This window comes from Argopecten irradians, chromosome 5, assembly GCF_041381155.1.
Source record: "Argopecten irradians isolate NY chromosome 5, Ai_NY, whole genome shotgun sequence".
Lineage (NCBI taxonomy): Eukaryota > Metazoa > Mollusca > Bivalvia > Pectinida > Pectinidae > Argopecten > Argopecten irradians.
Window position 1 is genome coordinate 38,617,108 of NC_091138.1, and position 16,043 is coordinate 38,633,150.

At 34.7% G+C, this 16,043-nt stretch overlaps 1 protein-coding gene across 6 annotated transcripts in view; it reads left to right on the plus strand.

Moving 5' to 3' along the window:
- The window catches only part of LOC138323781 (rho GTPase-activating protein 44-like), a 45,570-nt gene that overhangs the window by 15,507 nt on the left and 14,020 nt on the right, over positions 1-16,043 (plus strand). For 4 of the 6 annotated variants that reach the window (XM_069268620.1, XM_069268621.1, XM_069268623.1 and 1 more), the window contains exons 2-16: positions 2,586-2,730; positions 3,477-3,553; positions 4,166-4,277; positions 4,821-4,897; positions 5,208-5,328; positions 5,832-5,900; positions 6,324-6,405; positions 6,732-6,859; positions 7,147-7,194; positions 7,523-7,586; positions 9,873-9,957; positions 10,236-10,310; positions 10,682-10,798; positions 11,410-11,489; positions 13,701-14,408. In XM_069268620.1, the coding sequence (XP_069124721.1) occupies positions 2,586-2,730; positions 3,477-3,553; positions 4,166-4,277; positions 4,821-4,897; positions 5,208-5,328; positions 5,832-5,900; positions 6,324-6,405; positions 6,732-6,859; positions 7,147-7,194; positions 7,523-7,586; positions 9,873-9,957; positions 10,236-10,310; positions 10,682-10,798; positions 11,410-11,489; positions 13,701-14,408 (1,988 nt within the window). The remainder of the gene's footprint in view (positions 1-2,585; positions 2,731-3,476; positions 3,554-4,165; positions 4,278-4,820; positions 4,898-5,207; positions 5,329-5,831; positions 5,901-6,323; positions 6,406-6,731; positions 6,860-7,146; positions 7,195-7,522; positions 7,587-9,872; positions 9,958-10,235; positions 10,311-10,681; positions 10,799-11,409; positions 11,490-13,700; positions 14,409-16,043) is intronic. The other 2 variants (XM_069268622.1, XM_069268624.1) reach the window with 2 other exon arrangements.

Genomic DNA, 16,043 nt, shown 5'->3' on the forward strand with positions numbered 1-16,043 from the left:
TACTACTAGAAAAATATTTCCTGTACAATAAGCACAACTCTGAAGTTATTTCACATTAACAACAAGCTAGGCTGTACTAGAAAAATATTTCCTGTACAGCTTAGTAAGATTGATGTTATCATGTTAGTCACGTTACTTTAAAAATAATTCAATCTTTTTATCCTTATGTGTTGGTGCATTTTAGTCATAGCTTCAAACCCAAAGTATACTGCACTTATATGCTACTACCGGTATGAACTACTGCAGAAAACAGAGAATGGCTTATAATAAACAATCTACCAGTTCATGAACTGCAATGTACTGTAGATATGTTTAACATTTTCCTGTTGGGAGGTTTTGATCTAGAATCATTTGAGCTAACAATTGTTTTGGAGTCCACAGATGTGTGCACGTGGTTGATACAGGGTTATGAGTTAACATATATGACCCTGATAGAAGGTTGATATACACTGGTATACAGCTGTAGGACCAGTTAAGCTAACAAGGTTTAGATGTATACCCTGGTATAAATCTGTAGGACCAGTTAAGCTAACAAGGTTTAGATATATACCTTGGCATAAATCTGTAGAACCAGTTAAGCTAACAAGGTTTAGACATATACCTTGACATAAATCTGTAGGACCAGTTAAGCTAATAAGGTTTAGATATATACCTTGGCATAAATCAGTAGAACCAGTTAAGCTAACAAGGTTTAGATATATACCTTGGCATAAATCTGTAGAACCAGTTAAGCTAACAAGGTTTAGATATATACCTTGGCATAAATCTGTAGGACCAGTTAAGCTAACAAGGTTTAGATGTATACCCTGGTATAAATCAGTAGAACCAGTTAAGCTAACAAGGTTTAGATGTATACCCTGGTATAAATCTGTAGGACCAGTTAAGCTAACAAGGTTTAGATATAAACCTTGGCATAAATCTGTAGGACCAGTTAAGCTAACAAGGTTTAGATATATACCTTGGCATAAATCTGTAGGACCAGTTAAGCTAACAAGGTTTAGATATATACCTTGGTATAAATCAGTAGAACCAGTTAAGCTAACAAGGTTTAGATATATACCTTGGCATAAATCTGTAGGACCAGTTAAGCTAACAAGGTTTAGATATATACCTTGGTATAAATCAGTAGAACCAGTTAAGCTAACAAGGTTTAGATCTATACCTTGGTATAAATCTGTAGGACCAGTTACAGTAAGCTAACAAGCCAAGGCTGGAAATGTATAGTTTGATGGATGATGTGTCTGCTTAAGCTAACAAGGCTTTCAGAAATGAGATACATAAAGCATTTTTGGTACGTTTGATTAGCCCAGGTTGATATACATTGTATTGTGCATTGGTTAGCTAACAATACCATTGGAGATGAGACATTATAAACTCTTGGTTGATCTATACATTTGGCATAAGATATTTTAAAGCCTTGGGTAAGCTAACAGTACTTTGGAGAATGTGAGATTATAAGCCATCTCCTGAGATGGGAGGAGACACATGTCACTTCCTGTTGTAGCTGAGAAGGTATCTCCCCATCATCAGGGAATATCCCGTCAAGCAAAAACAGAAAAAAACAGAAATAAGTAAGAGGAATCTGAGTACACGCTAAAGGAGCCATCAGATAACAGGACTGTGAGGAATCTCAGGTGGTTTGAAAATCCTCCTCAATACACACTGTAAAGATAATATACAGAAGTTTACAAGTTTAAGCTGTTTACACCTTCTAGCCTTCAAATGTAAATCAGTGCTGGTCAGGTGGAGTTAAGAAATTAAACATCTAGTCAAAGTTGTATGGCTTTTTGCTTAACACCCTATCAACAGCTAAAGTTATTTAGGGGGGCCTGTAAGGGCTGTCTGTCTACTTTTTGCGGAATCTTCCTACTAATTTTGCCTGGAATAACAGTACATGTAATCAATTCCATATTAAAATATTTATATAGTTAAGTTGAACTTCACAGAAGTTGAATGGAGTCTGCTTGGTGTGGCAGTGCGCCTGTTCAATTTTAAAACTTGTTTAATCTCCCTTATATGTAGATGATATGCATGTAGTGAATATTTTGGGAGACTGTGGTATGTTTGTGTGGTCCTCTTGACCATAGATCTGAAGTGTACTTAATTTTGTTATCTCACCAAAGCATATTATCAAAGATATCGAAAATACTAGTCATAGACCAGATGCTCATATTGGATGAACCAGTTGTCCCATCCCCAAATTCTTTAAGTGCTTATTATGATTATAAACAGAAAACTGGGTTATTTTATGATGACGAAAACATTTTACAAGAATTCGAAGCTTATCTTCGTAGAATGATCAAAATGGATGTAGTGTTAAGTCACAGTTATATAATAAAATCCTGGCTATGATGGATACTACCAGTCAAATCACCTCCAAACAGAAACAAATAGGGTTTATCAAGAAGCTTGCAAATATTTTTCCTTTAAAACTTTGGTCGTTTTAGTTGCATATTTGATTTTCAAAACTAAATGTAATAATAAAAGTTGTTGATCATTTCATTTTAACCAAGGTTTCAGGAAGGATTCCTCTTCTCGTAATAGCTGTTTGTTTTATGTAATAGTATATATTTTGTGACTTTCAGGGCTGAGAAATCTGAAGTCCTCTCAGAAGATCTGCAGACAATAGAAAAGAGAGTGGAGCTGGTCAAGACTGTTGTACAGATTACGTCCAAAAAAGTGGCGGGCAGTTTACAGTCGTCAGCTGGCATGGACGTAGAGAAACGCCTTGTAAGTTTTCAGTCAGTACCTCCTGTAACTTAAGTGTGTCATGTGACATACCTGACATCCTATTTCCTGCACCTATAGCTTTTTATCACCCCAATGGGTCAATATGTGCAAATTTGGTTTCCTTGAAAAATGTGACACTAAAATACAACTACCGTATTTGACCCAATAAACGCCCATGTACCTATAAGCGCCCCTCCCCTTTTTGGGGCCTCATTTCAATAAAACCAAAACTATCAAAACTGCATAGGTTTACAATAAATTCATCTTATCATTTTGTCAATTTTTTAAACACCCAGGATGCTTATTGGGTTGAATACGGTAATTGACGTTTTAATTACTACCTAATTGCAAAAAGCATAAACTTAGCAATATGTAAATATTCTGTATTTGCTTATTACAGAGTTATCTGCCTTTGCGGTTAGATTTTGATTGTGACGTCATGTGATTAGGAGAATAACATCATACTTTTCAAAGAAAAATATGTGAGTTTCGTTTACAAAACAATGAAGTCACAATGGATTCCTACCTGCAAGGGAGGTAACTTTGTAATATGCATTGACCAAATTGATAAAATATGGCACAAAATGGAATGTGAGTGTATCAACTTCACTTCATAATAGTTTGTATAATGTCCATGATTCCCTGTATTGTATAATGGAGGCAGAGACATGTCTCCTACTTTTGATTGAATATGACTGTAACATTTGCTTTCACTAAGTAATCATCTGTTATCTTTTTTAATGCAGAGAAAATTACCGGAAACAAATTTGGCACATAGTTTAATTGAAAATGCTAATCTACTTGGAAAAGACTCGGTCATGGGGTAAGTAGAATTCATATGTACATTTTGTCCTTAGAATTTTCATCTTTATAATACAATTTAGTCCAAAATGGACAGGACCCCTGTTATCAAAGGGGAGGGCTATATGATGTTATCCGTTGCACTATGTCACTTTCAATCTTGCCCCTTTATTATATGAAGGCAAGGACATTCATGTCTTGTAAACCAGGGTTCTCACTAAGTTTTTTAATAGATGGTTGAAAATTAATAATATGTGATTGGGGTCCGCAGACCCCCGTGGTGGCCAATATTTATTTCTGACAAAAATAGCCGGTTGTAAACAAGGAAATAGACAGCTGTTTTTCCTGGCAAGCGGCTTTTGAAGAGAACCCTGTAAACATTTCTACATTAGAATACATTTAATTAAAAAAAGAAATTAGTAAATTCCTGTTTCTTATTGTTTTGAAGGACCATTGATGAGCGCAAAATGTAACAATATTTAGTGATAGCACATCTCGTAATAAGTTATGATTTTATGGAATATAATACCAATATATTTGTACATATACAGTTCTTGTTTCCTTGCACATGAACTCTTAAAATGCTTTATTTACACCTATTTGCATTAACATACCTGTATGTTTGTATTTCCAGGAACATGTTCCAGATGTGCGGTGAATGTGAGAGTAACCTGGCGTCTAACGCCCTTCAGTATGAAATAGATGTGGAAGCAAAAGTGTTGGGACCATTACAAGATATGTTTGATGTAAGCTCGAATGAAACATGTCTGATAATTATATTTACATCAAATAATTAGCCTCTTCAATATTTTATGTAGCCACTCATGACATATTTGTACCTCTGCTTAAGTCAGAAAATCTTCAATTCTATATTAATTTCAAATTTAAATTCAAATGGAATATTCTGATATTCTTTGGTGTTCTTTCTTTGAGCTCCACTGAATTTGTACATGGACATGAATGAAAATACTGCCACATGTATTGTCAGTTCTACGATGACAGTCAAACCACATTACATGTACTTCGAAATCAGCTGGACCTTGATATGTTCATGTGTTTGAGATCAGTTTACTTGAATCTGTTATAAAACCTTTGGTCAGGGCTATGATAGTATTTTGATTTTTACTTGTCCGTCAAGTGTAATGAGTTAAATTTAATGAGGTTCAACTTACAAGATTGTTATAGAAGGGGCTTATCTTTACGGCAAGTTTATAATTGAAAGTTTGACTTAACTTTTCTACGTCCATGACATCCTGATATTGCCATAAAACGTGATGTTTCTGTTTCAGAATGATCTGCCTGGTATCGCAAAATGCAAGAAACAGCTGAGTAAACTTACACTAGATATGGATTCTGCCAGGAGCAGGTATGTGTTCTGTGGGTACCGAAGGGTTACAGTTTATTAAAAGCATGTTTATACATGTATTACCGAAGAGATCCTTATTTCTTCAAACAACATTTATTGGAAATTGTTTCTCATTGCCATGTCCTGCCAAACTCCTTGACGATAGATGATAGTGTTGTACAACTAGCTATTGAAGATAGAGCTGGACCTGATTAAGTTAAATTTTGACTGAAGTCTGCAGTTTTGTTTCAAGAAATCGAAGACTGATATGTAGTAAATGCTGTAAATGTATGCTGTATTTTTTGTTTCTCATTTATCAAAATATTTTCAGATGGAATACAGCTTTGAAATCAACTCAAGTGCACGGAACAAATATGGCGTCTGCCTCTGCCAAAGCTGATACAATCAGAGAGGAATACGAGGACTCTGTGACAAGGATGGGCCAAGCCAGGGTAATCTCCCTTGTATTAATTTTAGTTAAAAAAAAACTGTTAGTTATGCAACCATGTTTAGATAAGAAATAAAGCTATTCTGTAAATTTCATTTATTTTGCATAATAAACAATTTATATAATTTATACAAATCAGTATCAGTTTCGATAAGCACGCTTAAATACTACACCATCAGATCCCCCAAAATGAAGCTCTCATTTAACACACTTACTAGATAGAGATAACTTCAAAACCTAATTTTCAGATCTTATTATGATGATAGTAGGACAAACAATGTCCGAATTAAAAAAAAACACCCATATATTTGTTGATTAAGACATACAGTCAAGCCTTGAAACTCTGAACTATCTGAGTATCCAAGTTAAATGACTTTGATGTACTTCAATATATCGTGAAAAGATTGTGGAAAGAATCACTTTAACATTTCGACTTTCAGACTCGAGAAGCAAATTATGAAAACTTTTAAGAGATTTCTTTAATCATGTAATTTCTGTGTCTTTCAGGACAACCTGGCTACAGAAATGTATAACTTTATCTCCAAGGAAGCAGAGCATAGTCAAAAGCTTTTAGTGGTAAGTCATGTTATCTGCTACTCACTTGATCAGTTACAGGGTTACCACCTACTGTACTCTTTTTATTGCTAGATTTTATCCCATTGCCATTGATGATGAAAAATCACCATTGAGGGAGCACTTTCAATCTCTCTATATGTAGTCTTCATTGTGTATCAGTCTATGAATAGATAATGAAGCAACAAGAAAGATAACTAATTTAGATAAAGAATAAAATTGTTTAAATTGATTCAAATCTTCATTTATTGGGTGATAACATTTCATAGAAATAATTTAAATTGCTATGATTCTGATTCAAGTATAAACTGCATTAAGTTAGTGGTTCTGCACATGTCAACTCTCAAAATTTGGAAATGAATAAAGGAACTGTTAGATAATCACAAAGATGGAGGCACTGTAACTTAGCTTTAATTTCTGTCCTAGTTAATGGAGACCCAGGCAGAGTACCACAGACGAGCCCTGGAGATTGTAAAGAAGATGTTACCAAAGATGAGAGAGGCTTTAGGTAGCTTTCTGTCTATTAATGTGTTACCCAGTATCATAAATCTTGTACTAAAAAAATGAAGAAAATCTCAAAGCATAAAGGACATACATACAAATAGGTTGTGCTTCATAGCTGATCACTGGATTATTATATTTTGTACATGCATGATGATTTTCAAGTTTAAAATCTTATCTAATGAGTTTTGCATTCTACTTTCTGAATATCTTGAATTTTCTTTAGAATATTCGCCTCTCATTATTGTGATATGTGTATGGTGACTGCTGTTTAGCCTGGATTGTTTGTCTTGTGAAGTTTATGAATATTTATGCATTGTTCCTCCACTTCAGAATGTAATCCACATAAGCCAGTGTTTGGGACAACACTAGATGAACATTTACGAGTGACGGGACGAGATATTGCTCTGCCCTTAGAGGCATGTGTACTCACACTGTTGGAAACAGGAGTTGATGAAGAGGTAACATATATGCTTTAGATCAAATATAATGGTGTGTAGTATCATTGTCATGAAGAGTTCAGCATTTTCCAAAATTGAATCCAAAGAAAATTTCATTGGAATCATGTGACGTTGATTATGAATGAAAAACTATTTATATCCTGCATTAACTTTGAAATTGGAATCATGTGACGTTGATTATGAATGAAAAACCATTTATATCCTGCATTAATTTTGAAATTGGAATCATTAAAAAGAAATATAAAATGAATAAAAACCGTGAATGCTGAATATTGATTTTATTTCAGGGATTATTTAGAATAGCTGGAATGGCTTCTCGAGTGAAAAAATTAAAAGTAAGTATCACATTTCAGTATCAGTGTATATAACTATGTTGATGGATATTTAAAAGCTGACTTATTTCACTATTTACTCCGACAATTCTGACATACATGTACTAAAGTTCAAGCTAGACTATGACAAGTTCAAATAATTTTAATAATAATTATCTTGAAATATCTTTCAATACTGACCATTACAACTTCATCTTGTGTATAATGCAGGTGTGTAAACCTCCCAATATCTCACCATTTGTGGTTTGGTGTCAACTTTGAGTTAAAGATTCAACAATCTAATTGTATAGTGATAGATGATCTGTATCATTTGATGTTTGTGATTTTACAGAAATCCTTCGATGCTGGGGTGATTGATATGGAGGAGTACAGTTTGGATCCTCATTCTGTGGCAGGTAGGTGGCTAGTAAAATCTGCTCTGACACAGTTTTATCAGTAAGCATTGATCTACTTGTACTGACAGATGTTTACGAAAGACTGATTTACTTACCCATCTCAACAGTGAATGCCAGAAATGTTTTAAAATGTCACTATAATTGAATTGTTCATTCTGTTCAAAATCCAAATTATAGGTTACAAATAGTGGTAGAACTAGTTTAATAGTAGAAACAAATGAATAATATTAGATATTCAAAATTATCCAAGAATGCATGAAAATAAGCAGATACAAATGTATTGTTTCCAAATTATTCAAGGAGTCATATATTATAAAATGTAATGTATCTGAACAACAGTATATCATTACAGCACTACAATTTTATACATAATAGGTTTACATTATGTACTCTGACACTGAAGTTGTAACTGTTTAGGTGTACTGAAGCAGTACTTCAGAGGTTTACATTATGTACTCTGACACTGAAGTTGTAAATGTTTAGGTGTACTGAAGCAGTACTTCAGAGGTTTACATTTTGTACTCTGACACTGAAGTTGTAACTGTTTAGGTGTACTGAAGCAGTACCTCAGAGGTTTCCATTATGTACTCTGACACTGAAGTTGTAAATGTTTAGGTGTACTGAAGCAGTACCTCAGAGGTTTACATTATGTACTCTGACATTGAAGTTGTAAATGTTTAGGTGTACTGAAGCAGTACTTCAGAGGTTTACATTATGTACTCTGACACTGAAGTTGTAAATGTTTAGGTGTACTGAAGCAGTACTTCAGAGGTTTACATTATGTACTCTGACACTGAAGTTGTTGATGTTTAGGTGTACTGAAGCAGTACCTCAGAGGTTTACATTATGTACTCTGACACTGAAGTTGTAAATGTTTAGGTGTACTGAAGCAGTACCTCAGAGGTTTACATTTTGTACTCTGACACTGAAGTTGTAAATGTTTAGGTGTACTGAAGCAGTACTTCAGAGGTTTACATTATGTACTCTGACACTGAAGTTGTAAATGTTTAGGTGTACTGAAGCAGTACCTCAGAGGTTTACATTATGTACTCTGACACTGAAGTTGTAAAATGTTTAGGTGTGACATGAATTAAAGTTAGTGTACTGAAGCAGTACTCAGAGGTTTACATTATGTACTCTGACACTGAAGTTGTAAATGTTTAGGTGTACTGAAGCAGTACTTCAGAGGTTTACATTATGTACTCTGACACTGAAGTTGTAAATGTTTAGGTGTACTGAAGCAGTACCTCAGAGGTTTACATTATGTACTCTGACACTGAAGTTGTAAATGTTTAGGTGTACTGAAGCAGTACTTCAGAGGTTTACATTATGTACTCTGACACTGAAGTTGTTAATGTTTAGGTGTACTGAAGCAGTACCTCAGAGGTTTACATTATGTACTCTGACACTGAAGTTGTAAATGTTTAGGTGTACTGAAGCAGTACTTCAGAGGTTTACATTATGTACTCTGACACTGAAGTTGTAAATGTTTAGGTGTACTGAAGCAGTACCTCAGAGGTTTACATTATGTACTCTGACACTGAAGTTGTAAATGTTTAGGTGTACTGAAGCAGTACCTCAGAGGTTTACATTATGTACTCTGACACTGAAGTTGTAAATGTTTAGGTGTACTGAAGCAGTACCTCAGAGGTTTACATTATGTACTCTGACACTGAAGTTGTAAATGTTTAGGTGTACTGAAGCAGTACCTCAGAGGTTTACATTATGTACTCTGACACTGAAGTTGTAAATGTTTAGGTGTACTGAAGCAGTACCTCAGAGGTTTACATTATGTACTCTGACACTGAAGTTGTAAATGTTTAGGTGTACTGAAGCAGTACCACAGAGGTTTACATTATGTACTCTGACACTGAAGTTGTAAATGTTTAGGTGTACTGAAGCAGTACCACAGAGGTTTACATTATGTACTCTGACACTGAAGTTGTAAATGTTTAGGTGTACTGAAGCAGTACCTCAGAGGTTTACATTATGTACTCTGACACTGAAGTTGTAAATGTTTAGGTGTACTGAAGCAGTACCACAGAGGTTTACATTATGTACTCTGACACTGAAGTTGTAAATGTTTAGGTGTACTGAAACAGTACTTCAGAGGTTTACATTATGTACTCTGACACTGAAGTTGTAAATGTTTAGGTGTACTGAAGCAGTACCTCAGAGGTTTACATTATGTACTCTGACACTGAAGTTGTAAATGTTTAGGTGTACTGAAGCAGTACCTCAGAGGTTTACATTATATACTCTGACACTGAACTTGTAAATGTTTAGGTGTACTGAAGCAGTACCTCAGAGAGATGGCTGAACCCCTGCTGACGTATCAGTTGTACCAGGAATTCCTCAATGCAGCACAGCTGTAAGTTATCTTGCTTTACATATTTATTTAAGATATACTTTGCTCCAAGAAAAGTCAATGTAAAGTTATAAATGATCAAAACTAAATTACCATATCTTAAATTATCATAATGCATAGATACTTAAAGCTGACTAGACTCAAAAATTTGTAAAAAGGAAGACAACCTTTCCCTTGTTCTAGATAGCTGTGTTCAACTTTGTTAACTTGATTTATGTCTTATTAAAAAAATCCAAAAAAATCTAGACCTTTAGATGTACATATGACCACTATATTTGCAGGCCCCAGGACCAGAGACTACAAGCTTTGTGGACCTCCATACACAACTTACCAGAGCACAACTATAACAATTTTAGGTTTGTTGTGTACTCATGACAGTTAATGGTTCTGACGTAATTTATTGAACTGTTCTCTTAATGAAAAACAGTTGTAACAAATTCATTTCAGCTAAATACACATTTGTGGGTTGATTTGCCATATTTACATTATGGTGCATTTAGTAAATGGAGAATTGTTCTACATAATCTACGAATATAGACAGTAATTCAAGTGATAAATTGAAATGGTAGAATAACTTTATTCCAAATTCTGAACAAAATTTCATTCAAATATGTTTTGAATAAATTATATGGTATGTAATAACATGTACTGCTGAACTAGAAATGTAGATATAATGTGATTAGTTCCAATAATGATGTCTTTAAGACACGTTTGTTCTTTGTTGTAGGTATCTTATTAAATTTCTAGCCCTTTTAGCTTCCAAAAGTGATGTGAACAAAATGACTGCTAGTAATATAGCTATTGTGATAGGACCAAACCTTCTGTGGTCGGAGGGTGACAATGGGTGAGTAGAACAGGACCAATGGTGTAATACAAAGGTCGCATAATAGTGACAATACGTTTTTGCTCTCAATGTGACTCAATTGACAAGATCAAAGTATTTGTAGAATGTGATATTCAACAATGAAGAATATAGCTCCTTTTCTTGTTGTATTAAAATTTTATGAGAAATTTGCATTAAACATATGTTTTTCATGTATTCATAATGTATTTGATGTGATTTACCTTTACCATAAAATCATTGTGATTTACAATTTTATGCTGCGAGTTATGATGTCATATTTATGATTGACAATGTCATGTTTTGACATTTATGATGTCATATTGCAGTATTTAGGATGTAATGTTAAAATAGTGACCTAATATGTCATGTTTTGACATTTATTATGTCATATTTGAGGATTTAGGATGTAATGTTAAAATAGTGACCTAATATGTCATGTTTTGACATTTATGATGTCATATTGCAGGATTTAGGATGTAATGTTAAAATAGTGACCTAATATGTCATGTTTTGACATTTGTTATGTCATATTGCAGGATTTAGGATGTAATGTTAAAATAGTGACTTATTATGTCATGTTTTACATTTTGATTTACGACGTCATGTTTCAGGCCCAACATGCTGACCAGTGGGACAATTAGCAATTTGATTGAGTCCATTATTTCTCATGCCAGCTGGTTTTTCCCAGAAGGTAGGTCAAGGTCACTTTATCTATCCTTACTGAACTTTCCATTATTTTCCAGTGCTTTTCTTCTTCTAATGAAAAGTAAATTCTGATTTTGTAAAAGTAGTGCTTTATTCTTTTTATTATTTGTTTATTTTATGTATTATTTTTGTATTATTTTATTATTTGCCTTTTAATATACATATGTTTTTAGAGCTAGATCAGATGGATCAATTGAAGGTATGAGGATTATATTATAATCAAATGGTATTATTTTGTCACTAAACACGGTTTGTTTATTTTTGAGACCAGATGATATTGTTTTAAGACAAGAGGCTATTTGTTGATGAAGACAATCTTAGTAATTAATATTAATTGATAAAATAGAAGATTTTATAAAGAATTTTTGTGCTTTATTTGATAACATCATCCTTTTTTAAACAGATATAGATTTGATATGGAACACTTGAGTTGTTTCCTGTTTCCTGTGATAAACTTTCTCATAGTAAATTCATTATGGAGATTTCAGCAACTTTGATGTTTTTGAGGCCAATTATGTTACTTTGATAATAACAACAGTAACTGATCATCACTTGAATACAGATCTGTTGCAAATATGGATAGTAACAAAATTTTCTACTGTCCATATTTTGTAACAGATTATATGGTATTTGTATTGATTTACTGAGATCCTGAGTCTGTTATATTCATTGAATAATTTTGGTAACTTCTCTTTCTTTTGTTAATCCTTTTGTTTAAACATTAATTTCAACTCAATACATACTTTAAGTGTCATCTTCCTGGTTTTAATGCAATTTTTAGCTTAATTGAAAACGCCTCCATGCATATGCCAATAACTTAACTTTGACTAAATCATGTTACCCATAGAATCATTCATTCCGAAAATAAAATGTATTCATCAACCATGCATGGTTGCCTCCCTTTCCAACATGCCATGCCACTCCCCCCCCCCCCCCCTTTAATGTTCCCCCTCCTCCCTCCATGGCCAATTGATGGCTTTATCTGCTAAATGCAGTTTGACATGTCCGCGTTCCTATATATAAGATTGTGCTAATAAAGATAGCACTCTAAAATGATGTCATATACATACATGTATGTCGAAACAAAGATTGGGATGTTTTGTTAGCCTAGCATTTAGATAGAAGAGTTGTCCCATAGACCAACAGTATTACCCTCAGCTGTAGATATTTTCCTGTCCATATACTATCAGTAATTATATTTCCTTGTTATTTTAAGCCAATACCATATATATTTTATAAAACCTATATTGTAGTGTATTAGTAGTAGACTACAGATCCCGTCCATTAGCAATGATCCCTCTTCTTACTTTTGTTGATTTTGCTTTTAATTTTTGTTTTATGTAGTTTGATTTTCTGTAGATTTTATTTTGAATGTGATACCTAGCTTGGTATGTATTATTTATTTTTTTCTTTGATCAATAGAAGAAAAAAAACTTCCTTTCTTAAATATATTTTTCCTTGATTTACATACTGATGAATCGTAAAAATTTAATGATTTTTTTTTCTATTTTAAATATTTATTACGATATTTCATTTTGAATGGCAACCCTGCACACTAATATAATTTAATGCACATTGATCATCTAAGGAGCTTTCATTCATTTTAATTACTGGTAACTGTATGAGGAACCTCATCTGACAAGGAGCTTGTCAAAAATGTCAGTAATGTATATTGTTTCTGTGACGACTATAAATTCATATCAATGAAACCTTATTACTGAAAAGGCAGAGCTGAAAAAATAATATTGATATCACAAAATACTTTTTTTTAAATATTGGTATTACCGTTCATATTTTTTAAAGAGATTTTCATCATTAATTAGATAGTTGATAATAGTTAAGGGATGTGTTAGGTATTGTAAATGTGTGTGGTGAAAGGTCCTTTAACTTGCTGTTGTTGACCTTGTGCCAGTCCTCACCTCCAGTGCTATACGTGTTGGGTATCAGGCATGAACATTGTCATCAATTAACTTGTAATGCTCGCAATATTAACACCAATTAGTAGTGCACATGCGGTCACCCATGTCTGTTTTAACGGAGTACCCGCTGCATGTGAACATCCCAAAATATGACTAAAAACGTTGACGTATGGACTTTTTTAACAGTGACACTAAAAGACCTAGTAACCTAATACAATTATGTCAATGTTCGTGCCAGCATTTTTACGCCACTTATTTTTTGTCACCTTTTATAACAGCTATAGATTTTCAACAAACTACAAGGGGAACAGCTCCTCCCAGAAAACAGAAGAATTCAGACGAGACGAGCAGTGAGCCTGTACCTCAGCAGTCGACGACACCCTCCTCTGGGAGGGCTTGTGACACGGCGTACATGACAGCATCCGCGGGGATTTCGTCCCGCGGCTCAGACACTTCCTCACAGGACCGCCTGTCCAGTGTGGATAGTAACGAGGTGATAGCAGAGAGCACCTCCCCTTCATTTCACTCGGTGTCAAGTACGGAGGATGACATTACACATAGCAACGACATGACATGTCAGGGTCAAGGTGAAGGTTATCAGACCGTGTATGCTAGTGGTCGTAGAGTGCCATCACAGAGTAGCTTCTCCTCTGTTCGTTTGTATACTAACCCACCAGCATTACGATTTAACCCACAGGATATAGCCAAGTCATCGCCACGTTCTGATTCTAGTCGTTCTTCCACTCCCCCGACCCCTAAGTCGGGGGGAAGTGTCCACTCCGATGTGTACAGCACTGTGTTCGCTTTACATTCCTTGGGTGATGGGAACAGTAATAAGGGGCCATCCGAGTACCTCAACAAAGTGCGGGCATTATGGGATGGCCACATGCAGTACAACAAGCGCCCTCTATCCACTGGTGGCATAACTAACCCTATCGGAGGTGGCAGCCGGGTAACCGATTACCAGAGGCGTTCCCTTGGGCAAGGTCAGACCAAGCATAACAATTAGTTTCGTTCTTTACTGTTCAAAGTTACAGCTTGTTATTGCTAATTCTTCATTCAGTCTTTTTTCTGTATTGGCCCATGTTCTTTGAATTTCAGTTGCAAAACTTTTTTCAGATATTTTGTTTTCTTTTAATAACTTTGCTAAGTAAAATTTCCTGTGAAATGTTGTGTGAACATCTTATGCTAAACTGTTAACCATTTCATGCTCTCTAACCCGCATAACAAGTAACATTTCACAAGAGGTTCCTACTTAACAAACAAATTGATTTTCTGTCTAATATTTGTGAATGGCCCCTTTATGCTGTCCTTATTTGGTAAGATAAGCCTGTGTGGGGGCCGCCCTGGCCTCCCTATGCCCCTCTGCCACCCCTGTACTGCTTGGACCACTAACAACGTGTGTAGTGTCACTGACCACCTCACAGGAACCTTCAGGGAGGGCATGGCCTTCTCCCAACCGCCCCATGTTGTCTCTATATCAACCACATAGGTATGCAATGATGCATGGGCAACAAGATTCAATTTTCTTTAAAAAAAAAATGGAAATTGTTTTGCTATTTATTTTGATTTTTAATTTTATTTTTACTGCACAATGCATGGGCGTCAGTTTTTGGTTATATTTTTTTTAATTTATAAATTTGGCATGTTATTGCTGTGAATGGACAAAAATAAATATGTCATCAATAAAAGGAAAAGTAACTTAAGATGACTTGATTATTTTGTTTTGATTGGTAGATTAGAGGAAACTATGATATTTTTGTTTTGATTGGTACATTAGAGGACATTATATGTATGAGTGTTGTATTTGCCTGGCCTTCAGTCTATATCACTTAGTTAGTGTTGTTTTTAAAAGAACCAAACAAGTGCTCCGACCTACAAAAAAATTTTTATTACTACAATTTAGGTAGAAAATTTTCCCATATAAATCCTATATCCTATTTTATCCCAATATTTTACAACAATAATTACTTTGTTGGTTTAATCGTTTCTGTATTTTCAAAACATTCCATGGTGGCTGATATTGTTTTGTACTTTACGGTCATTTGTAAGGAGATAAATATAATGATTTCTATAAGTGATATGTTCATGATAAGTATCTCTGTCAATATTGAGCTGATCCTCAATGTCAAACTAAACCCTGGTTTTCTGTCCTGACTCATGCCCCTCATCTCCACAAGTCTCTTCCTTTATTTCATTCCTCTATCTTTATCAACCTGTGCTCATGTTACAAATAGTGATCATTGTCTACATTATCCTGCCCCATTGTTTATCCAAAACCATGTCCTCTTCTCCATTGACCTGTCGCTTTGTCCCAAATCATGCCTCCTCTTCCATTGTCCCTTTGAACCAAATCACACACCTCCTGTCCACATTGACTTGTCTCTTTGACCCAAATCACGCCTCCTGTTCTCATTGACTTGTCCCTTTGACCCAAATCACGCCTCCTGTTCTCATTGACTTGTCCCTTTGACCCAAATCACGCCTCCTGTTCTCATTGACTTGTCCCTTTGACCCAAATCACGCCTCCTGTTCTCATTGACTTGTCCCTTTGACCCAAATCACGCCTCCTGTTCTCATTGACTTGTCCCTTTGACCCAAATCACGCCTCCTGTTCTCAT